A 25,895-nucleotide genomic window follows, 5' to 3' on the forward strand; every position below is an offset into this window, starting at 1 on the left:
CAATGGTTACGCACTCATGCCCCTTCAAATGTGTAGCTATAGGATACAGTGTTACTGCTAACTCAAAAACCTTACATTTTCACATTTTCTATGTATTTACCACACTAACAATGGTCATGTACACTCCTCCCTCACATGTGTTGCTTTGGCTACATTAAATGTTACCGCTAAATTAAAGAAATCACGAATTACTATTTGTGATTAGCTAAACAGCATGTATGCACTCTAAATACTGTTGCTACAGACAATAGTGTTACTGATAACTTGATTATTTCACATTTGTAACTTTTTTCACTGGTAATGGTTATGCACACACTCCTTCTGAAATGTGCTACAGTGTTACACAATTTCATTATTTACTATACACACTAGCAATGGTTGTGTATACATGTAACCCCCTCAAATGTGTTCCAGCTCAATAAAATTTTTACAATTTCACATTGATTTTAATGGTCACATACTCACCTCCCTCACAAGTGCTATTTTTAAATACGGTGTTACCACTAACTCATGATCAACGAATTATCAATTTGATATTTTGTCATGATTAACAATGGTGACATACATATGTACCCTAAAATCTGATGCTATGACAACAGTGTTACTGCTAATGAAAATTTGCAGTACTAGTGATGTTCACTTATACATGCCCCCTCAAATATGACTGCTAATTAAAAATATGATTTCACATTTGCCAGTTGCTAACATAACAATGGTTACTTTAATTTATAAGGCACAAGTGCTGAAGGTCTGTAGGTCACCTAGTCCTACAGCCTGTTTAAAGTTGTTACATAAAGTGTGTTTAAAAGGTGGAGAACCGTTCCATTACACATGTCCCCTTATTTGTGTTGCTATAGGCTACAATGTTATTTCTAACTCAAAAACCTTACAACTTGCTATAAAGTTATTGTTTAAGTCTGAGTCCTTGTAACTAGGTTAGGTAATCTGAGGCTGCATTTTGCAGCACAAGTTGCTGTCAGACCTTCAGTGCTGGTCACTGTAAATCATTAATAATAAAATCAATAATTTTTGCATTTGATTATATTTGCCATAGCAATGGTCACATACACACCTCCCTCACATGTGTTGCTTTTGGCACAGTGGTCACGTATATGCACCTCTAGCAATGGATACATACACATGCCCCCTCAAATGTGCTACAGTGTTACACAATTTCACCTTTTCCATTTACTACACTAGTAATGCACACATGTCCCCTCAAATGTGTTGGCTATGATCTATTACCTCCGAATCAACAAAGCTTTTACAATTTCACATTATTGTCAAAAGTCACATAGTCGTGTACACACCTCCCTCACATGTGTTGTTTTTGGCTACATTGTTACCACTAACACATGATCAAAGAACTTTTCAATTTAATATTATTTTTTGTCATCTGCTGAACTAACAATGAATGTATGTGATCATTGTTAGCTTAGCAAATCACAAATAAAATTTAGCAGTAATAATGTAGCCAAAGCAACATATGTGAGGGAAATGTGTGCGTGACCATTGTTAGTGTGGCAAATAGCAAATGTGAAATAGTGAGGGCTTTTTTTAGTTACCAGTAACACTGTAGCCTATAGCAACACATTTGAGGGGGAATGTGTACGTGAACATTGCTAGCACGCACAGCAAATGACAAATAATATGAAATTGTAAGATTTTCAAGTTAGCAATAACACTGTTGCCATAGCAACAGATTTTGGGGTGCATATGTATGTGACCACTGTTAGTTTAGAAAATGGCCAATTAAAATTCTTGTTCATCATGAGTTAGTGGTATTGATTAAGTTAAAAGTAGTACATGTGAGGGAGGTGTGGGTAACACTATTGCCCATAGCAACATTAAGGTGCATAATTATTATGTATGTGACCGTTATTAGTTTAGCAAATGGCAAATTTTAAAATGTAAATTCTTTGAGTTAGCAGTAGTAAAAGCAGCGCACCTCATAGCTGCAACACATTTAATGGAGGTATAATGATTGCTAGTGTAGCAAGTGGAAAATGTGCAACTGTAAGTAAGCAATAACACTGTTGCCTAAAGCAACAGATTATAGGGTGCACCATTGTCAGTTTAGCAAATGGAAAATATTAAAATTTAATTACAAATTCTTTGAGTTAGTGGTAACACAGTAGCCAAAAGCTGCACATGTGAGGGAGGTGCGTACGTAACCATTGTTAGCATAGCAAATTTAATATAGAATGTAAAGAAATTGTTGAGTTGATGATAATACTGTAACACATTTGAGAGGGTGTATGTGTATAACCGTTGCTAGCGTAGTGAACGATAAATAAATGTGAAGTTGTAAGTTTGCAACTATACAACTGTTGCCTGTAGCTACACATTTGTGTACATGATCATTACTACTGTACCAAGTAGCAAACATGAAGTTGTAATATTTTTGAGTTGGTGGTAACACTGTAAGGTGACTCCAAATAAATTTGCATCTAGTTACTGTCAGCTCTAAAGATTCCATTATTCCGTATTCTTCCATTATTATCCGGTTATTATTGCATACTGACAGGCTTACTTGAAACCATTTCAGCTCACGTGTCAGCAGTACTATCAAGTTGGTACAAACTTCACATTTCTGCTATTTTTGCAGCCTAAAAAAGGAAGGAACAAGCTTAAACATGCTTTTATGCAGTTTTTTTCTATGATTGTGCCAGGTAACTAATGGCTATGGAAATGGACTGCCCACCCACATGCAAATATGTTTGAGTCCAGTACGTGAAACAGAGAATTTATTTGGAGTGGGCTAACCTGTAGCAACACATCTGAGGGGCTTTTGTTCATGAATATTGCTAGCATAGCAAATGGTAAACTTGTGAAACTGTAAATTTTTTTAGAGCTTACAGTAGAACTGTTATCTATCAACAGTAAGGGGTGACTGTAGCTAAACAAAAATTAATGTGAAATTTAAAAATAAATAACTCACACTCGATGAGTGAGTAAGAGAGAGAGAGAGAGAGTGAGTGAGTGAGTGAGTGAGTGAGTGAGTGAGTGAGTGAGTGAGTGAGTGAGTGAGTGAGTGAGTGAGTGAGTGAGTGAGTGAGTGAGTGAGTGAGTGAGTGAGTGAGTGAGTGAGTGAGTGAGTGAGTGAGTGAGTGAGTGAGTGAGTGAGTGAGTGAGTGAGTGAGTGAGTGAGTGAGTGAGTGAGTGAGTGAGTGAGTGAGTGAGAGTGAGTGAGTGAGTGAGAGTGAGTGAGTGAGTGAGAGTGAGTGAGTGAGTGAGAGTGAGTGAGTGAGTGAGAGTGAGTGAGTGAGTGAGAGTGAGTGAGTGAGTGAGAGTGAGTGAGTGAGTGAGAGTGAGTGAGTGAGTGAGAGTGAGTGAGTGAGTGAGAGTGAGTGAGTGAGTGAGAGTGAGTGAGTGAGTGAGAGTGAGTGAGTGAGTGAGAGTGAGTGAGTGAGTGAGAGTGAGTGAGTGGCTTTATTAAGCTGCAGAACTTTGAAATAAAGACTGAACCTTGGTTGACACCTCGTTTGACACTAGTATGGCTCCACCTTCAAAAGACTGGCGCCGCTAGTTAATGCAATTAAGGTGCACGTGAGCTAATTTGGGTTTAGCTCGGCGAGGTGAGGGACAAAGACGTAATGACTCAGAGGTTGTTGGCGTGGAAGCCGTGGATAAGTCGTGTAGTGGTGCTGAACCGGCTGAAGGTATGTTGTTTTGTTTTGTTGTTGTTTTTTATCTGCTTCACGATAAGCTAACTACTGTAAATGAAATGATAGCATCTCACTCAGTATTTTAGTAGCGTAATAGCATAGATTCAGTATAGAGGGGCGTGTAAGCGCCCCTCTCGACTCAGGGGTACTATGCACTGGATGCACAGTATAGGAGCCCTAGCAAGACCTACACTATTAATGGGTTAGACTGATAGAAGAGAACTTGAAGATCCTCTGGTATGAAGTGGTCTTTCAGACAAGAGTCTGAAGACTTAGACCATGGGTATGCTGGTATGGGATCAAGGACCTATCTTATTTTTTTATTGCATTCATGCTGGACACAGAATACATCCCCATTGTTGAAATTCCTTGGATAGTAGCAGGAGTTCAGTCTGGGGAAGGTGTTGATATGAGATAAAAAGAGAGTGTTAAATACAGGTAGCTTAATCAGCAAACACTGTACATGCAGGAAGCCAATTTTATTGTCTATTCAATGAAATATCCTTGACATTCTTAGCACGCTTTGATCCTTGTAAAGAATGCAACTATTCATTGTACTTTTGTGTACCTTTGGCTCGTTATGCACAAAGAAGTTAGTAGATTGAGAGTGGTTGTGCTGGTATGATAAAATATTTGCATTGACATAGCATACTGAGGTTTCCCTGACTGCATAACCAGGAATATTATGTTCACCATAAGCATGTAGCAACTGATAATGATGATGAAGTAGTATTGGTTAGGCCCAAACAATTCTTCAGATCAACCCGAAACACTTTCAACAAGTTGCTACGGAATTTTAAAATTATTAACAGAATTTTCACTGAGTAACTGACTGATTGATGCCTTCAGACAAATGTAACTTGATAATGGCTAAAGCTACGGGCTGGATTTTTTCACTGTTCGACATTGCTTTGTACTAGAGTAGGGACCATCGCACATCAATAAATAGTACTGAAACAAGCTGGAATAGTGCACGATATTAAAGCCTATAGCCCTACTGTGCTTCTTTTTATCGATGTGCTATGGTCCCTAGTCTAGTTGAAAATTCCTAATTTTTTGTGTACTTGCCTCAGAAGTAAAGGGACTAAGGTCAGACCTTATTGCACTTTGACCATTAATTCCAATGTCAGCTTCTGCATTTCACATGTATATGCACATATATGAAAGGGCTTCATTGCACTCTAAAGGGTGTGCTTAAGTGCACTCAAGACAAGTACCAATGTACTTCATCCCAAGCCTAGCAATGGAACCTGTTTGTATGTAAACAGGCTAATTTTTGCCTTTGCTGTTTTAGACAGGTGGATTGGCATCTGTACTAAGCATATTCTTTTAAGTTGGCCTTTAAAGTGAGAACAAATGGCAACTAAAACAGGTTTCAGTTTAAGTTTTGAATGGAAGGGTATCAGTATAATGTTTTTGCTTTGCTTTTAGTTTTCAAAATCCTGCATGTAGTGTGTAATGCAACTACAAATAGGTGGTAAGAAAGTTCCAAACATGTGCTTGCCAAAAAGGATTAGTTTACAATGGACTTGAAGGACCTAAGTAGTACAGATTGTTGTATCCAATAATCTGATATCATGTTCAAAGGGCTACTTTTATATACACAATTAATATGCTATATATTCTGTGCATGTATGTAAGTGTATATGTTTCACTACTATGCATATACGTATGTAATTATGTAGAACTTCTCCTCATTGACCCAACATTGGAAAGTTGTCGACAATGGATGCAAGTGTCACTTTTAATATATGCAGGTATGTTGATAATTTAAATAATATTTATGTATAGTATTTAGATTAGTTTAGATTATAGTACAGGTCGTTTAGGGGTTGACTGCATAAGTCACTTATTCATTTACACATGACCTGTGTTGCCTCAGTGGATGTGTGAGTAAAAATTACAGTACAGAAAAAGCCACTACAATACTTCATGCCTATCTATGTCTTATATTCGACACTTCAGCATTTTGTGCATGAACAAGTTCATTGGTCTTACCGTACCACTGCTGGTACACTTACTGCATTCTGCAAAATAGGTAATCACTTGAATTGTTAAATGTTTAAAATGAGATAGGCATTTAGCAAACTTCTGATAACCTAGCTATAGTATTATATTGGTTGCCCAGCTGCTAAATACTTATTTTTTGTCGGTACAGTATGAACTTCAACACCAGAAACTAAGAAACTCTTTAATACTCTTTTGCCATAATCTTGTCATGGCTGTTGATCTCAGTGTACTTTGAAAATATTGTAGTGTGTTTAGATGCCAAGAACAATGGAAACTAAACAGTTTAGTAACCATCATGCTCATAAATACCAAGCTGTTCTCCTTTCAATGTCGTAGTGTTCCAAGATTGCTGGAAATTTCTGCTGGAAAACAATAGAACAATAGTTGAATTGCTGTCTGTAGCTCAGCCTGTAGTGCATGCTTTCCGCTATCAAAGCTTCTCTGAAGTAAGTTTGTTTACAAAAGCTGGTTTAGCAGTACCATGAAACAAACAATGGTATAGCTGTTACATTTTCCCTGAGTCACTTCTCCACCTAACAGAGATAATATCTTGTGCATACCAGTTGCACCATCGCATTTGTTTTTCCTCATTTTTCTCTACCTCTATTTGCTGTACTGGGCTACTAAACCTATCCAAGAAATAAACTGAGACACTACTGTTTGTTTACAGTCCCTTTAACCAGCACAAGAGCAGAATAAGACTACTAACTATCTCTGGTAGGCTTCTATACACAAGTTATTACTGTGTTTCAAGTAGATACTGCATGATGTAAAACTAAATCAAATCTAGCTGTACATGGACTTTTGTTGTTTTACAAAAGGCAGGTGTGCACTGATGCATACTAGTCCACCTTTACTGTTTGTCTGTTCTTTTCAAAAAGAAGGTCCCATCAGCATGACCTGTAACAATGGTATATCCACCTTTGCTGTTGTCTGTTCTTTTTAAACAGAAGCATGACCTGTAACAGTGGTTCTAGGCTTTGAAACTTTATTCACATTCAACTACTGCTTTATCCTTTCAAAGTTTCATTACCATGGATACCGATGTGTTAACTAGTTGCACAAGTATTGTTACTCTTTGTAACAGCTGAAACCTCCACCAAAATGGTAAAATATATTATCAATCCTTGTTACTAGTGAGATAGAGTGGTCCATGTGATTTAGTTTTTGTTCAGTAGATATTACACATCTTATGCGCTTTATCAATTATATTGCGCCATTATATGTATGCATCAGATAAAGAACTAAATAGCCCCAAAGGGCCAAGGATACATTACTGTTCTGAGCTACACCAACTGCACATTAGACTTTCACTTTTTATCTACCTTCCCCGTATACTGTACATTATAATTTATTTAACATATTATATTTCTCACTAGCTGGTCCCACTATTATTAACGTTGGCGCATATATATATCTAGCCCACCAACATTTTCAGTTTTTTCACATATCTGTCAATAGCAAGGTTAAAAAGTATAAATACGTATGGGAATTACTAAACTGATGAAACCTATAGAGTCCACGATCATTTCTCAATTGATCATGAACTTGTGGATCAACATCAGTTTATATGTGTTGGTAGTAGAAAGATTATGTGGTCACTTGCATGTTGCTCCTGTGCAGTATTTGTGAACTAACAATTAAGTTTTACAGATGCTAAATTATCACCTATTGGCTATGCTTTATCAATCAATATGTTGAAAATGTTGTGCGATGTGAACATTATTTACACTGATAACATTATATTTTACAACTGGCTTTCCGTCATCTTTTTCTATTAGTTGTCCTCCCATTTTGTATACCTTCACTTGTAATTATGTCAGCTGTTGACGATGCTTACTCATTAATATGTACACATATCAACATGAAATAAAATGCTCATCATTACACTATGTCACAAAGTTTAATTCAAGCTTTTACATGCTTTCCTTAGTCCACTATAGCATGTTGAAGGCCATGATGTAATGGAAAATTCAGCTGCATTCCATGCAAACCACAGGACAACCAGCTCAGCTGGATGGGCTGATATAGCACTTCCCTGAAGTTGTTGTGGTTACTGGCAGCGTATAGGCTGCAGGTTAATATCACAGGCATAGCTTTACCTTTTTGGTGCATGCTTCTTCTAGTTTAACTTTTTTTTGTTTGTTCGTAATACTACGTTCATAGCGTTGTGGTATTGTTTCATAGCATATAGACTGTTGGAAAAGTATTGGTATTGGGCTGGAGAATTGGGTGCATGTTGATTTGTCTGTGTGTATGTTTGTCCTTGTGTTCTATTAGAGTAAGTACCATCTCTTTTGTAACTTGATGACATGAACTGCTTGCCTAAATTATAACAAGGTGATGTTATGCTACTTGTAAAAGCCAGGTGGCCATGCAATTAATACTTTCCAATTCTAGCTAAATAGGCAAGGAATCAATCATGTAGATTTTATTCATGCTATTGCTATTATTAATTCAGCTAGATAATTGGATTTGTAAATACTGTAATTCAGTACATTTGTAAGTTGTAAATTATTTTGTAATCTGTAATTACATTTCTATACATTACTAACGAAGCATAACCATGTTAAACCACAACTCATGCACAGGAGTATCTTTTCAACAGCTTTATAGTGTGTCTTATGCTTTCTCATGCTAATTATTTAGAGAAAGCCTTGAGGCTACCTTTCATTTTCATTTGTGTAAGTAAGGGTACGTAACTCCCTCCTTTCAACTCCAAGGAAACACTATCTCTGGTAGCCTAAGAGGCCTTCAATGTTGAAGTTATTAAATGTCTATAAAACCAAAAGGGAAGACTGTTCACGAAGAGTCGCCATTCCTGTATTTCAGACCTCCGAGTTGAAACCCTGCGGAACAAAGTTTATGTGTATGGAAGGTTAATAAAAACTTAATTTAGCTTTTAATTCTTACATCCTGGTTGCTTTTTACCATTTAACGATTTTGCTCATGTGGGTGAATATGGACTAACATAGATAGGTAGATACACACACACACACACACACACACACACACACACACACACACACACACACACACACACACACACACACACACACACACACACACATACACACATACACACATACACACACACTTTTATGAAAAGAATTTCAGTAAACCAGGTGAGCAGGTTTAAAATTACTTAACCTGGGTGTCAGGAAGTATGTTAAGTCAATCTTTGCTTGTAATATAGCAATTGACCATTCTACAGTTTTGTATGTACTACAACAGCCACATAGTTTGGACATGTGTTGATCATTGATCATAATTTTTGCTTTAGATTACACATGATTCATTCTGCTGTTTAGTTGTCCATCATTTTACTATTAGGCTGATAGATTAAAAAAATTAAAGCTATAAAACTATGACCATACATGCTACACTTTAGTATAATGATCTGTAATGCTTCATTTCCAATACATTGATTCAGGGCCTGAAATTACGTTTTGGAAATGATCTAACCAATCCTGTTATGTGGTCAGACATACTTAATAGTACTGTACAAAAATTGTTTAGACATTAGCCAAAAATGGTTGGAAAGTGGCAGATGTCTGACCATAACAAGCTCTGTGTAATCTGAAATGGTTCTGCACATAGATAGGTGCCATTGCATCTACGTTTGCTCATAGTAAGTCAGCATGCTGATATTGCTTCACAGCATATGGACTGCTGTATATAGTACTATATGGCAGTTGTACTGATTCATTTCTCTTTGTTGACCATGTTTCAGTTCTAGCATGACAGGACAGGTACTATTAGCACCACATAGGCTGCACATGTCTTAACTCGATGGTGGTACTTATTTGTTTAGCTGACAGCTGTATATACATGCTGCTGTGCTGTTTAGTTTATAAATGGCTGAGACCATGAAGTGGTTGCAAGCTATTTAGAATTGTATGAAGAGGGTGAAGCATATCAATGGTGTATGGCCAGTTCCATTCTCAAACAGCTAATTTTCACAGCTCTTATTATTGCACACTCTGGTACAGTAATATAGAAAGAACCATCGATCCCACCTCGGTCTATGAGTAGCTTGAGAACCAATGCATTAGTTTGGGTAGAAGGGTAGGAACAATGATTAGTTCAACTTCATCCACTTCGTACAATTTTAAATAGCTTACAACCACTTTGTGGTCTAAGCCATTTTGAATTGTGACCCACTGAGTGAAACCTGACTTGTTTGCATAAATCTGTTTTTGTGATAAATTCCATTGAAGTACATCAGGTAAAAACTGTATGCTATGTAAATCATTTCATGTATGTTTTAATCATTTCAGTAAACAGTGAAGGAAAACGTATATTGAATTATCTAGTATACAATAATGCTGCACTGACAATCATATATCAGTTTGTTGTTTTTGGTATATCGGTATCGGATCGGCACCACAATGAAAAAAGGCAGCATGCAGATACATAAAATTATTATTGTGTGCATTTAGAAATATGCGCTCATGATGTTTACACATGTATCAAGTTTCATTTTACTGCACTACAATGTTGTTGTTGGAGTGAGCTTGAGCGAGCCCCACACTAGTGAGTCAGCAGTGCAATGGATGTTACAATAAATTACATTATAAAGCAGATACCTCACATGTGCTTTCGGCTTTAAATTTTGCCATATGTGGTAGTCATTAGAGCGATGTCTGAGTTTCACAACAGTCTGCTCAGTTCAGAAGCTGCAAAATTTTCTCTCTATGTGGTTGCACATTTGTGAATAGAATGCTATCTTGCTGCACACTTAAATGTATGAACGTACCTCAATGAGATGGCTGTTGCATGATGTATGATTAGATGCATAGATAGTGTATGTATAGTTTTGTATTTACGAACCTGTGTGCATAGCACAAGTCTCTACAAGGTAAGCTATACAGGCTTTTTACATATACAGTGACAACTGAGGAGGGTTTCAACTTCCCAGTGTTAAACTATCATGCATACAGTATGATAGTGCTGTAAAAAAGGATCATGAAGGTTTGTATTTTTCTGAAAATTATCACCTAATAGCCAGCCTTGATTTTTATAATGTGTCTTGCCAGTGCTTCATTCTTTCCTTTGGTCCAGTATGTGTCAGTTCACCAGCCATCGATATCAGTCAGGTTGCTGAAAATAAAGGTTGGACAAAGTGATTGAAGTAGGAATCATATAGAAATAAAAGACAGTGAAACAAAGGAGGTCATTTACACTTGTATAGCTATACTAGTGAACTACTTCAGTTATGGTTACAGTACACTATTAACAGGCTGTATGCTATCCAAGTAAAACTTAAATGAGCACTAGTATAGCTTGACCTCCCTTGTTTTACTGCTTTTTATCATACAGTACAGTAGTATCGTATATTAGGGATCATGAAAGTTTAGTTCAGGCCACGAATATTATCCAGAAACCGGCTTCACTTTCCTTCATGATAGCTTGGCAGTATTGATTAGGCATAACCAAGCCTAAATCTGTCTTCAGCCTGACTCCAAACCATTCCAACACATTAAAGTTTTCCACTTAACTAAATTTTCTACTAACTTGACTGCCTGATGCTGTCAAGACAAGGCTCGGTTTTACAAAGTGTTATCAGCCTTTGAGTCCTACTGAAAAAGACATTCATGGCATTGTATTTTCGGAATCATTTTGCTCTGAAATTCAAGGCTCTTTAGTCCCAAGATTTCAGAGCTCTTTTACTTCTGATATTTCAGAAATCGTTTTTAACCTGAAATTTCAGAAACTTTTCAAAATTCATATATTGTGCTGTGAAATTTTTAGAGCCCAGATCATTTTCCTTTGAAATTTCAGAAATCTTAATGTTCTGAAATTTCAGAGCCCTTTTTGTTGTCTTAAGATTCCAGAGCTTTTTTAATCTGAAATTTCAGAAAATTTTTGTTAAATTTCAGAAGCTTTTTTTGCCCACAAAGTTCAGAATGTCCAGCTTTTTTCTTCTGAAATTTCAGAAATGTTATTGTTCTGAAATTCAAGATCCCCTTTTCCAAGATTTCAGAGCTCTTTTTTAATCTGAAATTTCAGAAACTTTTGGTTAAATTTCAAAAGCTGTTTTTGCTGACAAACTTCACAGCTCAGCCTTTTCTTCTGAAATTTCAAAAATCTTATTGTTCTGAAATTCCAGAGCCCATCTAGTTGTCCAGGATTTCAAAGCTGTATTTCATCTGAAATTTCAGAAACTTTTGATCAATTTCAATTTTTTTGTTCACAAAATTTCTAAGCCCAGTTCTTTTTCTTCTGAAAATTCAGAAATCTTATTGTTCTGAAATTTCAGTGCCATTTTTGTTGTCCAAGATTTCAGAGCTCTGAAATCAGAAATCATTTTGTTCTGAATTTTCAGAAATCTTTTTGTTCTGAAATTTCAGAGAAATCTTTGTGTGCTGAAATTTCAGAGAAATCTTTGTGTTCTGAAATTTCAGAAATCTTTTGTGTTCTGCAATTTCAAAAATCTTTTGTGTTCTGAAATTTCAGAATCATTTTGTTTTGAAATTTCAGAGCTTGTTTTGTTTTGAAGTTTTGCCTTTTTGTTTTATATCAGAACTCTTTTTGTCTTGAAATTGCTCTCAATTTTCAGAAACCTTAAACTAATATTTTCTGAAATTTCAGAGCTCTTTTTGTTCTGAAATTTTAAAATTCTTTTGTTCTGAAATTTCAGAACCTTGTTTCTTACTTTTGTATATAATCAACTGCAGTTTTCATCTCTTTTTGTTTTCATTTCAGGAACACCTATTATTGCTAGTTTGGAGATGGGAAGGAACTGTATGACGGTCGAAAATTCCAGTATCCGGTACATTCATGGAAAGATCTCCTGTGTGGATGTGCTAGGAAAGAAAACAGAAGATGATCAAATTACACAGCAAGAATCGACGTAACTACAAACAGCATGATATCACTGTACATTTAATATGCATTATTTGTATTGGCAGAAAATGGATTCATTTAAAATGTGTTGGTTGCAAAATCTGTATGTTTTTGTACTTCATTATCATGGTATTGCAAATCTGTGGCATTTTGCCCTATTTTTGCAAGTGCAAAAATAGATAATAGATTTTCCCACTTCACTTTAGATTGTGTTGGTGATAACTCTGGTGGAATTGATGGATTTGGTGGAAATGAAGCCCTAGCAGGAATTAATGCTGGTGATGGTGCTAACTCTACTACCATTCCTGGATCACTAACTCCCAGCATCATTAATATAACTCAAACTAGTAATGTTGATATTCCAGGAATGTGGATTCTCAAAAGTGGTCAAGGTGGGCTTCATAAAGTTAAATTTGCTGTATATCTTAATCAGAACAGAATTGCAACGCACACACTCACATACTCACACATGTACACACATACATAGCATGTGCACGTATGCACCACACACACACATACACACACACACACATACACACACACACACGTACACACACACACACACACACACACACACGCACACACACACGCACACACACACACACACACATGTGATATACTATACTCTGAAATGTGGAACTATACTAATATAGCTAAGTGCAATCAGAGCAATCTAGCTCTATAATGTACATCTCTCGCCTCTTATTTAGTTACTGTTCTAGATATAATTCTGTTTTCCATTCCTTTTTGTTTTGGATTTTTAATTTTTTCAAAGTTTCAGACCAAAATACTCTAATAGAGCAGTCACCTGCCGTAAGTGAATGTGCAGTCACATTTCATGTTTTTAAAAGTCATCTGTACCAACACAGTAAAAATAGTGTGTAAGACCTGAAATATCCCATCCATGTTAGTTGTATGTTTAAAACCTCACGTAGCTCCATCTCTCAACTCTTTAGCCTACTCCAACATAAAGTATGTAAGCAAAAGCAACCTGTATCAATCAGTTACTAAGTATAATGCAGCTTTAAAGCTTTTTGGAGAAAATTGTTACCAGATTCAATCTCAGCTGAATTGCATAATTCTTCTGGGGAGCATGCACCCAGAGTCCCTAGATGTATTTAACAGAAACTTGGAAACCTGTCACCCAAATTTCTGGAACTTCCCTTCAGCTTGGAGCTACTCTAGTAGAACTACTCTAATTACTCTCATAGTAGCTACTCTCATAGTAGCTACTCGCATAGTAGCTACTCTCATAGTAGCTACATGCTCTACTATAATTCCTGGGGCTACTCTAATCGGGAAGTCATGTACTCAAATAAAACCTTCAGTTGCAATTTCAAATAAAACTGTAACCAAATTCAATTTCAGTAGGCTAATTTTTCAAAAACTGTCTATGATGGCATATCCCCAGATCCTCCTAGATATATGCTTTGTATGCTGAGTGTGTATGCAAGCTATGCTAATTGCACCAACTACTTTCTTAGCTCTCTCACTTAAAATTTTGTTGTTATCCACTGATAAATTAATATGTACAATGATCCTATACCACATGTAATAATTACAAATACTGCAATAATAACAGCAGTTCTGATAATGGTTCTGAATCATTATTTTAGTAACAGCATTAGACAGGTTGTTTTGTATGCAAATAATACACTTTGTGACAATTTGTCTGCACTATGTCTCACCTTTTATTTTAGTTAAGCTTCTTAATACTGTATGTGACCCGGTATGACAAAACCAGTTTTATTGCCTTTTCAGATATCCGAGTTTGGTAACTGAGAACTTTCCATGTCTTAAAAAAGTAACTGAACTTTGTTCCCATCACTGCATGTGCTATGGAATGGTTTTAAGTTTAAAATGCTACAGACAATTGCAAGTTATTATATTTTGCCAAGTGGTACAAATGGAGATGGTTTTTTGTCAGACCAGGTTACGTACAGTTCTATTTTCAATTTCCTTGTTTAAAACTTTGTTGTTGCTTTCAGCTGCCTGCGTACCAAGAATTCATACATGTTTATCAGAGGTAACTTAGATATATTATCTGATATTTATTCATAATTTATTTTGCTTTTATATGTTTATATAAAGGTTGTTTTATTCTTTTAATATTCTTGTCTATGCAGTTTTATGAGTTTGGGTTTTCACAAAATGACAGAACAGTACCATCTGATGTTATAAATGGGGATGAAAGTTCATCCATCTTCATGTCTGAAGTCTTCAACTTTTATGGCTACAATGCCACAACAGCATATGTATGTAGGGTGCATATTGTATAGGTTTATATGTTAGAAGTTTTAACACATACAGATCAACGATAATGGAATAATCAGCTTTGGTAGGAGCTTTGATGAAGAGCATACTCCACTTGCGTTACCATTACAAGGATCTCTACGTACAACACGGATAGTTGCACCGTACTGGGCTGATGTTGACACCAGAGGAACTGGAAATGTGTTTTACCGTCAGACCACTAATTCTAGTCTCCTTGCTAGAGCAACCAGTGAAATAAGAACAGCTTTTCAGAACAACATTACAATTACCAATTTGGTGATTGCAACATGGGATGCTGTTGGCTACTTTGAAATAAATGATGATAAAGTAAGTTATACTCTAAAGTACATAATTTTGATAATGAAGTGTTTGTGTTGTAACTTTGGTAATGAGATCTATTGTGCATATGTTAGCCAGAGGCAAAAATCTCCATTGTAATGGATTTAGTGTATTCAACAGCTAACAGCTTAAATAAATTCACTTCATACGTTTACTACAACACCATCAACATCCCCCACACAATAGAAAAATAATAATAATTAAACTCAACTCTGGGGATGCTTCAACTTTATGAGTTGTTGCAAATCGTCAAGCTTTTAACTACTACAATGTTTTCTAAGGTTAAGACTTTCCTATTTGTGAAGAAACTCATTATTCATCAAACCAGATTTGCCACAGTGTTGCTTGGGTATAACTAATCACTGGACTGGGCTGCTGGACTGGAACACTGGACTGATATATTTTTGGTTTTTACACATTCTGAGGTTGGTTTAAAGTGTTGAGCCTTGCTAGCTAAGGGCCTTCAGAAAACTTGCAGTCTGCTACTAAAATGATGAGTGTGAGGAGTGGAGTAAGCTAAAACTGACTTCCCACTACTTGTTATGCTCTACAACATTTATACACTTCTTAGTATTGTGTTTTGGAGATTGTAACATATATAGCAATAGCTGACCAAAAATCATTTTACTATATTTGTGCTACCTATGAATCCTTGAACTAAATAGCTCAGTCCCCTGGACACAACCTATCCTTCCTAGGATAATCTATTGTAGTTAAATTCATCCCTACATGCAATATACAAACTCATTGCACAACTGTAGGGTTTTTCTGCTATCGTGATTAGTTCTTACATGTGCTGGTTGGTGTACTATAATATGTGACCAAATTTATTAGCATTGTACAAGCTTGCTACTATCTCTATCGTTGGTTAACCGTAACTAGCACATTCCCTGCAGCATACTGATAAGGAGTATAGTATGTACTGTAGAAGAACATAATAGATGTAGTAGTAAGTTTTTGCTTATTCCACTCCTCACACTCATCATTTTAGTACCAGACTGCAAGTTTTCTGAAGGCACTTGGCTAGCAAGACTCAATAAAACCAACCTCAGAATGTGTAAAAACCAAAAATATGTCAGTCCAGTAGTCCAGTCCAGTGTTCCAGTCCAGTAGTCCAGTCCAGTGATTAGTTACACCCGTGTTGCTTTCTATAGACACACGGAGTTTGATATAATTTTGATATGCATGTTTTCATATCCTTATAGACTAACTCATTTCAGTGTGTACTAGCCACTAATGGAGTAGAGTCATTTGTAATATTTCTATATGCGCATGGGAGAATAGAATGGACTACCGGTGATGCATCGGATGGATTTCTCGGACTTTTGGGAACTGAAGCCCTAGCAGGAATCAATGCTGGTGATGGGATGACTTTCATCACCATTTCTGGCTCAAGAACACCTGACATCATTAATATTGCTGAGACCAGTAATGTTGGAATACCAGGAGTGTATATATACAGAGTTGATCCAGGTAATTATATGCACATCAGTATGTGTGTATATAGTAGATACAACCATTATGGCTACACTGTGTACGTATTTGCTTCTTTCTGTATGTACAGTGTATGTACAATCACCCTACACTGCATGGAGTAATTTGTTTCTATACAAATACTGTAATAACAACAGGTTTTCTGATAGTGGCTCATTATTTGAAGACAGGTTGTGTATTGTACACAAATGATACATTTTGAGATACAAATAGATTAGACATGTTTCACTGTAGTTTGTTTTACTAGACAGCAGTACATGTAACTTTTCCGAAACACCTGATGTTTATTACGTTTGTATAAGTGTTTGTCATCCATGTTCATGTAGCTAGTAACAAACACAAACTAAATAATAACCCTAAGTGTTTTATTGACAATTTGTCTGCACTTGGTCTCACCTCACTGTTTTAATATGTGACCTGGTATGACAAAATCAGTACAGTCTTTCCCGGCAGTTATCAAAATTGAGTATCTGGATTCTAGATATTCAATATTGATATCTGTAAACTTTCCATTTATTAGCTAATCTTCTTGAACTTTGTCCCCATCATCGTGCTCTAAGTTTGCAAAGCTTCAAGTTGCTAACATACTCACAGGACAAATCATTATTTTCGAAGTGGTGTCAACTTAAGTCATGCACATAATAATTCTGTTTTCAATTTCCTTGTTTAACATTTTGTTGTTACTTTCAGCTGCCTGCATACCAAGAAATCATACATGTTTATCAGAGGTAAGATATTGTCTGATATTTATTCATAATCTTACTTTTGTATGTTTTTGTTTTATATAAAGGTTGTTATAATGTTTTAATATTTTTGTTTATGCAGTTTTATGAGTTTGGGTTATCAGTAAATGACAGGACAGTACCATCTGATATTATACGTGGGGATGGAAGTTCATTTATCTCTATGTCTGAAGTCTTCAACTTTTATGGTCGCAATTTTACAGTTGCATATGTATGTTGGATATTTTTATGAATTAAGTTTAAGTATTTAAACACATACAGATCAATGATAATGGAATAATCAGCTTTGGTAGCAGTTTTGATGAAGAACATACTCCAGTTGCATTACCATTACAAGGAGATTTCTGTTCAACACGGATGGTTGCACCATACTGGGCTGATGTTGACACCCGAGGAACTGGAAATGTATTTTATCGTCAGACCACTGATCCTAGTCTCCTTGCTAGAGCAACCAGTGAAATAAGAGCAGCTTTTCCTAGATCTATAAATGTTACAATTACAAATTTAGTGATTGCAACATGGGATGCTGTTGGTTATTTTTCCCTTAATATTGATAAAGTAAGTTTAATTATTAAAGTGTATACAAGGACAAATTTGTCATTTTGAACATGTTTCACATCATTAGACCAACACATTCCAGTGTGTACTAGCCACTGATGGAGTTGAGTCATTTGTAATATTCCTATATGCTCATGGGAGAATACAATGGACTACTGGTGATGCATCGGATGGACTTTTTGGACTTGGTGGAACTGAAGCTCTAGCAGGAATCAATGTTGGTAATGGAGTAACTTCTGAAACTATTACTGGCTCAAGAACATCTAACATCATAAATATTGCAGAGACCAGTAATGTGGGAATACCAGGAGTGTATATATACGAAGTTAGCACACCTGTAGGTAAGTATTTACCCATACAGTTTATAATGCAGTTGTTTTATGAGCAATAATCAAAGCTTTATACAATCATGTTTTAATAGCCCAATACATAATACTGTAATAATTCAAATTGCTTTTTTTTAAAGCTGTGAGTTCTGGTGGAGATGGTAGTTGTGGAGATGACACTAGCTCATTGTTTTTTAGAATTCCTATAATTGGTGGAGGTGCTGGAGGTGTTATATTTACCATTCTAATAATTTGCTGCTTGATATGTTGTGGATGCTGTTGCAGAAGGTATTGTGTGCTTTAATATGTGTGTCTCTCTATATACTGTACTACGGCTGTAAGGAATGTACAGTCTACACAATTATAACTGGAAGTTGCTGAAATACTGATGGGTTGTTCATACATGTAATTATTTGTTGAAGTGTATCAGAAACAAGAATTTTAAGCTCGATAAAGTTGCTCACAAACAAAGTTTGCATTGCTAATAAAAATAGTTCAATTTCATTTTTATTTGTGCTTGTTTTAGCACTGCACATTTCCACCTGCATAAATACTCAACAAATCATCATTTTACAACAGTAAAACAAAAGTTGTCTTCTCAGCTGTAACATCAATGGGTAATTGACAGTTACCAGGGAAGCCTGTACCACCTGTCCATGTATTACATAATGGGTGAGAGTTGACCTGTGGGATGTGGTGCAGTCTCCCGCAAGTTACTAGCCCTTCCCCAAGAGGTTTGCCTATACTGGTTCACAGCACCTGTCAGTGGGTATCATACAAGTATCACAGTGCTGGTTCACTGGGTAGGTGGCCTTGCTAGCTAGGTAACCAAAGGCTTGCTTTTTTACTTTGTGTGTGTGTGTGTATGTGTGTGTGTGTGTGTGATTGCGTTTCACAGTAGCTTTGTTTTTAATTTGCATTATACTTAAACTTATATTAGTATCACTGATACATACACTCAGGCATAATATAGAAAATATGACCAGAAGACAATTTAAAGTTGCATCATCACACAGGGGAATCAGATTTAGATTGAAAAAATTCACCAACAATTATTCTTGGAGCATAATTATGAATAGATGCCCTGATAAATCAAACACAATGCTACCATGATAGCATAGGCATAGCAACATATTTTTAGATACACTGTAGGGGGCTCTGTTCCAGCAGTGTGTAAAGCATACTCAGCATGCAAAGTATTATCTCTCTAAGGGGTATGGGGGCATGCCCTCCACAGGTAAGTTTTGAAATTTTAGCCTTCAGAGGGAACTTTTCCACACTGACTCATCTGACTGCTCTATTAGAAAAACTGACTGTTGTATTAGAATATTTCGATCATTTTACAAGTATCAAAAAAATCTATAGGGGAGCTGCAGCCCCCAAGGTTGCTATGCCTTTGCATGATAGGCCTGTGAAAATGTATGTCAAAAGAAAGATTTTAACACCAAGAAAATGTGTTCCTAAGAAACCATATGCTGTACCAGCAGGGCCTATGATAATAGTCTGACAACTGACAAATTCCTAACAAATTTCCCATATTCTGACCATAATATTGGATTTGGCCTTCCTTTCAAAGTGTAAGTGTCTGAGCTGTGCATTACTACTAACAATAACTACCAGCTGGTTGCTACATTCTTGCAAACCAAGGAGGGACCACAAATATACCAATGCCAACCCCTCTGCTGTGCTGAAACCACATAAAGTAGCTATGCAGCAGTTTTATGGCTGTGACAAACAACTACTTGTCAGCACAACAGGTATTAGTACAGCACTAACAGCGTATTGGTGTGTCCAGTCAACTTTATGTTTGTCTGATCATTTGTAAGTTTGTCAGGAAATTTGACCTGACATTTAAATTCTTATCTTAAGCCCTGTACCAGGATATTATGCACTTACAGTACCTGTAACCAAAAAGTCCAACTTTTAAAAAAAGTATGCACTAAATGGTGTGCTATAGTAATGAAAAACTTATGCTATTGGCAGGATTTGAACCCATGACTTATCCACAATACCCACATGTGAGTTAGGCACTCTTAGACTACTAACTCAACTGTTTATTATAGCATAGATTGGTGTCTAATTTTCAGCAATCAAAAGTATATTGCTAAGGAAATATTAATAATTTATTATGATGTACACTAATATAGCCACAATAGCCATTACATGTTAGCTGCATGCATATTAAATTTGGGTTGCTATTCTCTATGTTTTGTTGTAGGTCTAAAAGAAGAAAGCATCCAATCTCAAATGGATCACTGCCATCTATGACTGTGATAATGAATGAACAGCCAAGTGTGCCAGCACAAATGCCTAACATCACTGCTGATGATGCTGTACATACTGTTAAATTTGCAAGCAAGTTTGCAAAGTCATTTTTGTAAGGAGTAGCTACAAACTGAGCACTAAGAAGACCAATGTATTTAATACTGTATAACTATTGACTGTATGTATGCATGTATACTCTATATTAAATTTGATTTGATTATTGATATTATACTGATAATTATACAGTACATATAATAGTTAGGATTTAATATTTTGTTAAGTCACAGCAAAGTGTACCTCCATGAATTGATCCTCACGTTATCAAGACAGTCTGATTGGAAAGCGTACCACTAAAGTTTAGTATACATTAGCTAATTGTAACCTAATGAAAGTTCTAGATGTCATAATAACAGTACATACATTTACATAACATACTGTAGTTATGGTTTTCTGTACTTATTATTCCTTGGGATAACCTTACCTTGTGATTGTTAATGATGTTGTGCATACTTTCTTGTAGTTGTAGATTAAGGAATGGTTTTTACAGTAATAACACATTGAATCACAGTGAGTTCTGTAGCTGTTGATCATAAGTATTTGATAACCAAGGTTGGGATAGCCAACCGGCTGCTATAGCTACTGACAGTGTGTAGAGGTCCCAGCAAGTCCATGTAATATTTTGAAGAACATTGTTAGCTTTAAAAGTGTTCTTTGGTCAAGTAATGGCCACGTAAGTTTATAACATGTTAGTTATACTGCTGTAGTAGAAAAAATTCATAATAAAGTGAGCAGAACTCCATTGCACTTTTCCTATCTGGTTTATCTGATACTGTAAATGTGGTGACCACACAGTAGCTGTGTATTCTAGTATAGGCCTACCAAGAGATATAATACAGTTGGATTTAACTGATCTAGGGCACCTAAAAAACTTTTGCTGTAAAAATGCTTTTGTTATAATGGCTTTACATATACTTCGTTGACGTGTTCTTTCTATGTTAGATGTTCATCAGTTATAATTCCTAGGTACTTGGCTGATTTATTTTGCTGGTTTCCTTGATTGATTGATTTGTAACAGGTATAGGCAGCTTGTTGCTGATAGTATCTTGGGGAGCTAAAATATCACAGCTCCAGTAAAACAATGTACAATTTTCTGTACATTTGTCTTGAACCATAAGATGTATAAATCAATAAATTCATTTATTATTTGGCTGTTGATATTTAGCTGGTCATTGCTATTAAAAAAACCGTGACATGAAAAGGTATAAGAAACAAAGAAAAAAAGAACCAGGATGTCCTGGACCAGTACCCATGCCTTACCGCTGTACCACTGGTGCTTGCTGCCCGGCTACTTCTCTTGTTTTAGTACTATCTAATGTTACAAAATACTGTACTATATAGCCTAACCCTACCTAATGGCTAAAAACTGTACCCTAATCGGCTAGTTGCGTGTCTTCCTAATCCTAAGAGCACTGTTCCTAATCTTAGAAGCACTGTTCCTAATCCTAGAAGCACTGTTTCTAATCCTAGGATGTCTGGATTCAGTGGAATGGTGGACTGGAATGGTGGAATGGAATGGTGAACTGGAATGGAACAGTAATAAATAATTTCACCCAGTACTCACCTCTTTATAAAGTCCACCTTCTAACAAACAGCACTTCTTTATAAAGACCATTTACTTTAATGTTTAAATTGCTGCTATCTTGTTGTTTTAGAGTGTATCCCCATAGGATGGTCTTATTGATCAGTTGTGTGCCACCTGTTAGAAAAGTCAAAGTGTTATCTGATTTGTAATACAGCCCCATACAAAAAACAACATGTCCATGAAACTAAAAGTAACTGATGACTAAAGGAGCTAATATCCAGTGGCATAGCCAGACTTTTTGCCATGCCCGAGCACTAGGCGGGCAAGCCAGGCCATTCAACTCTGTGCAACACACATACACTTGTCCATCTTCATATGGATAACACTGAATAGACATTTTAAAATGTGCTGTGCATCACTACCTACGTATATATATTCTACCTACACTAACTGTAAGCTTATGACCTTATACTATATTGCAACCACTAGCTAATTATAATGTGCCTTAATACCAGACTAGCAGGGAATTTGAATGAAAGCATGGAGCGCTTATAGTACAGTCGATTGCACGTGTGTTATAATTAATTTGAACATTGCGTAGTACATGAATTCGTCTGGCCATAGATATATCTTGGGGTTTATAGTAGTCTCGCATAGCCAGACCTCTTTTTTCTTTCTTTTTCATTTGGTATGCTGGCTTGCCCGGGTCTGGCTACACTACTGCTAATATCTGGTAAGACCAAGAAATGAATGTTAATACTGGCAACTAACTATTATATAATTTATAAAAATTTGGTCCTTTATCATTGATTCGTGCAGTCTTGCTGCATTTCTAATTAATTCTCTGGATCTTTCAGACTAATTGGCAAGCAATTTGGCCACAGTTTTTCTCCTCTACAATGACTATTGAAAAAGGTACTAACCAAATTGAGGAATGCAGTCAGACTGCACAAGTCAATGACAAAAAATCAATGTTATATAGATTTTTGATTATAGGTACATAGTTGCCAGTATTAACATTCATTAATTTCTGGGCCTCACCAGACATTAGCTCCTTTAGCTGCCAGTTTCTTTTAGTTTTGTGGACAAATCTTTTTGTACAGCCAAGCTGTTTAAATCAGATATTACTCAGGTTTTTCTAGGCATGACATGTGGCACACAATACATTGATAAGACCATCCTATGGGGATACACCCTAAAACAACAATTTAGACACTAAAATAAAATGGTCTTCACAAAGAGGTTGTTGTTAGAAGGTGGTCTTATAAAGAGGTGAAGTGAACACTACGTGAAATTTCTTAATTACCATTCCATTCCAGTCCACAATTCCATTCCACTGAATCCAGATGCCGGCCAAGCATTTTTCCTAATCCTAGGAGTGCTGTTCCTAATCAAAAGGGTGCTGTTCCTAATCTGTGTTTCTTAACTGTAGGGTCAAATTCCAGTAATGTTTCTACAACAAATGAATAAATAAATAAATATTTGCACCATGACCGGTGACTGGTTAAATATCCGCTTCGTTGTTATTATTATTGGGTGTAAGTTACAGTTAAGAAGGAAAAAGCCTGTAAAAACTCATAATCAAATGGATTACTTTTACTCCACGGACTGGACTGGACTGGACTGGAAACAGCTTTTAAACAATAATCCAGGAATTATCCATCTCTTGCAACATTGGAGACACCACTATCGAGCTACAACTGCTACTGCTGGCTCTTCCTTACAAATCAAGACACTAGCGCATGCACTAATTAATTAGAATACACTTACGATATATGCCGTACTAGCAGTGATACAGCGTGATAAAGGCTATTCTTGTAGCGTAGATCTTTTCCTTTATTGTTTTAGCACTAGTGTTACAGCTGTAGAGATGAGCCAGTAATTATTCTTAGCAGGTAGCGAGGTGGCACCACGGGGCGAGGTGCTGGGGCTATGCAAATAATCTGGCTCATCACTACAACCCTAACGCTAGTGTTAAGTACTGAAGCAACAAAGGAAAACATGTACGCTACAACAATAGCCTCTGTCACGCTTTATCACTGCGAGTACACGTGTATCGTAAGTGTATTCTAATTGATTAGTGCATACGCTAGTGTCATCTGACTTGTAAGGAAGAGCAGTACGAGGCGGAGTACACGTGTATCGTAAGTGTATTCTAATTGATTAGTGCATACGCTAGTGTCATCTGACTTGTAAGGAAGAGCAGTACCAGCAGTTGTAGCTCGATTGTAGTGTCTCCAGTGATGCAAGAGATGGATAATGCCTGGATTATAGAGGATATGCGTGCTATATTATTCGAAAGAAAAATGATCAATTACAGTAGTGCGGCGACGCTTTCCAAAAAAAGTTGACGGTGAACGACTACCGAAATTTTGTGAAAATCCCATACATAAGTTAGTCTCGCGTGCCAGACGGTTTGTGTGGGGGCGGCAAATAAACCGTCTGGTCACTGTTGCACACATTCCGGGACCACTGCCGGAATGTTGGCAGAACCAATCAGATCGCTTCGCGCACTCTGTGACGAAACAACCACTAATAATTCAAATTCTTAGTGTAATAAAGAACTGAATCTCGGCTACAGATCACTTTTTCGAAAGTTTAACAACGCCATGGGCTTAGGATCTTTGTTTCCCTAGTACAGGGCTCTTAAAAGCGTTCGTATAGACGGGTTGCCTATTTAGGGCGTGTCCCTTGTGTAACTCGAACAAACGCGACTTTCCGTTTTACGCATGATTACAATGTTGGTCAAGAAGTCAACAAAAAACCCATTTTTTAAAATAGTTAGGCAAACGTTTTTGGTTCTTCAAAGGTACAAGGTAAGTTAAAATCATCCAGTCTATCATTCTAAGTAGTAGCAAAGTCTTACAAAGAATGTTTTCAGCGAGTTTTATCGCTTTCCAAAAACCCGAGATTGAGAGAAAATCATCTTCTCGTTCAGCCTTCACCTTACACGCTTGATATGTTATAGCTCGAACCTTTCTCTATAACATACTTTCTGTTCTGAAGGCTGGCTAACTCCTGCTTGCTAAAGTTAACCGAAACGTTCATTTTCTCCAATAGCCGTAATACATTTTTGACTTAGCGAACTCGGAAAGTATGTGGAAAATTTACGGTAAAACGACCACGCCTTAAAAAGGCAACCCGTCTATAAGAACGATCGTGGTTCGCTACGGATTTGTGAAACGACAGAATTGTCGAGGAAGACGTTCAGTAATGTTTCGAATACGTCACCAGGACATTACCAGTACAATTATTGTCTTAGTCTGCTCAAAGAGGTGATTGGAACGATTATTGCATCATCCTTGGCGCAAAACAATGCCGTGATGTAATCTAATTGCATTCCAGTGAGTTCACGGAAAGTGTGCAACAGTGACCAGACGGTTTATTTACCGCCCCCACAAAAACCGTCTGGCACGCGAGACTATACATAAGTATGGGTAGCTAATGCGGCTCAGACTATAACTCACCACTAATGCTACAGGCAGGCTTTCTCTCGCCAGGTGTGTTACCTCCTAGATAGAAGAAATCACCTCTCCGTAAGAAACGCTGATAACTTCGCTAGGACTATAACTCACCACTAATGCTACGGGAAACCTTTCGCTCGCCAGTTATACTATCTCCTGGGTAGAAGAAGTCACCGCTCTGTAAGAATCGCTGATACTGCCACGCTATGAATCAATTCGCACTTAATTCACCGTCAAAAGATCACGTGCTTATTAGAATGTTTTCGGTATGCATATTGTCTATTGTTTAAAGCTGTTTCCAGCTTAGTCCGCGAGTCCAGTCC

The 25,895-nt window shown here is 36.7% G+C and overlaps 2 protein-coding genes and 1 long non-coding RNA gene across 3 annotated transcripts; all 3 read left to right on the plus strand.

Annotated features, from left to right (window-relative positions):
* The first annotated feature begins 3,420 nt into the window (after positions 1–3,420).
* LOC136250619 (uncharacterized) lies at positions 3,421–12,666 on the plus strand. Its single transcript, XR_010698602.1, has 3 exons — positions 3,421–3,662; positions 5,354–5,425; positions 12,387–12,666. It is a non-coding gene; the product is annotated as an uncharacterized lncRNA (long non-coding RNA).
* A 1,981-nt stretch (positions 12,667–14,647) lies between these two features.
* LOC136246981 (sushi, nidogen and EGF-like domain-containing protein 1) lies at positions 14,648–17,043 on the plus strand. Its single transcript, XM_066038576.1, has 4 exons — positions 14,648–14,782; positions 14,838–15,128; positions 16,346–16,613; positions 16,961–17,043. The coding sequence occupies exons 1-4, from the start codon at positions 14,648–14,650 to the stop codon at positions 17,041–17,043; spliced, it is 777 nt and encodes a 258-aa protein (XP_065894648.1).
* Positions 17,044–17,734: 691 nt separating this feature from the next.
* Positions 17,735–20,699, plus strand: LOC136246986 (sushi, nidogen and EGF-like domain-containing protein 1). The gene is made up of 4 exons (XM_066038587.1): positions 17,735–17,935; positions 18,003–18,276; positions 18,402–18,549; positions 20,480–20,699. Exons 1-4 carry the CDS (start codon positions 17,735–17,737, stop codon positions 20,640–20,642), a joined length of 786 nt encoding a protein of 261 aa, XP_065894659.1. The 3' UTR covers positions 20,643–20,699.
* The last annotated feature ends 5,196 nt before the right edge of the window (positions 20,700–25,895 follow it).

Source organism: Dysidea avara, chromosome 1, assembly GCF_963678975.1.
Source record: "Dysidea avara chromosome 1, odDysAvar1.4, whole genome shotgun sequence".
Classification (NCBI taxonomy): Eukaryota; Metazoa; Porifera; class Demospongiae; order Dictyoceratida; family Dysideidae; genus Dysidea; species Dysidea avara.

Coding starts and splice junctions, on each gene's coding strand:
- LOC136246981 (XM_066038576.1), top strand. CDS start 14,648: ATGCAGTTTTATGAGTTTGGGTTTTCACAAAATGACAGAACAGTACCA. Junction 14,783..14,837: donor ACAATGCCACAACAGCATAT/GTATGTAGGGTG, acceptor TAACACATACAG/ATCAACGATAATGGAATAAT. Junction 16,614..16,960: donor TATATACAGAGTTGATCCAG/GTAATTATATGC, acceptor ATGTTCATGTAG/CTAGTAACAAACACAAACTA.
- LOC136246986 (XM_066038587.1), top strand. CDS start 17,735: ATGGTTGCACCATACTGGGCTGATGTTGACACCCGAGGAACTGGAAAT. Junction 17,936..18,002: donor TTTCCCTTAATATTGATAAA/GTAAGTTTAATT, acceptor TCACATCATTAG/ACCAACACATTCCAGTGTGT. Junction 18,277..18,401: donor CGAAGTTAGCACACCTGTAG/GTAAGTATTTAC, acceptor TTTTTTTTAAAG/CTGTGAGTTCTGGTGGAGAT.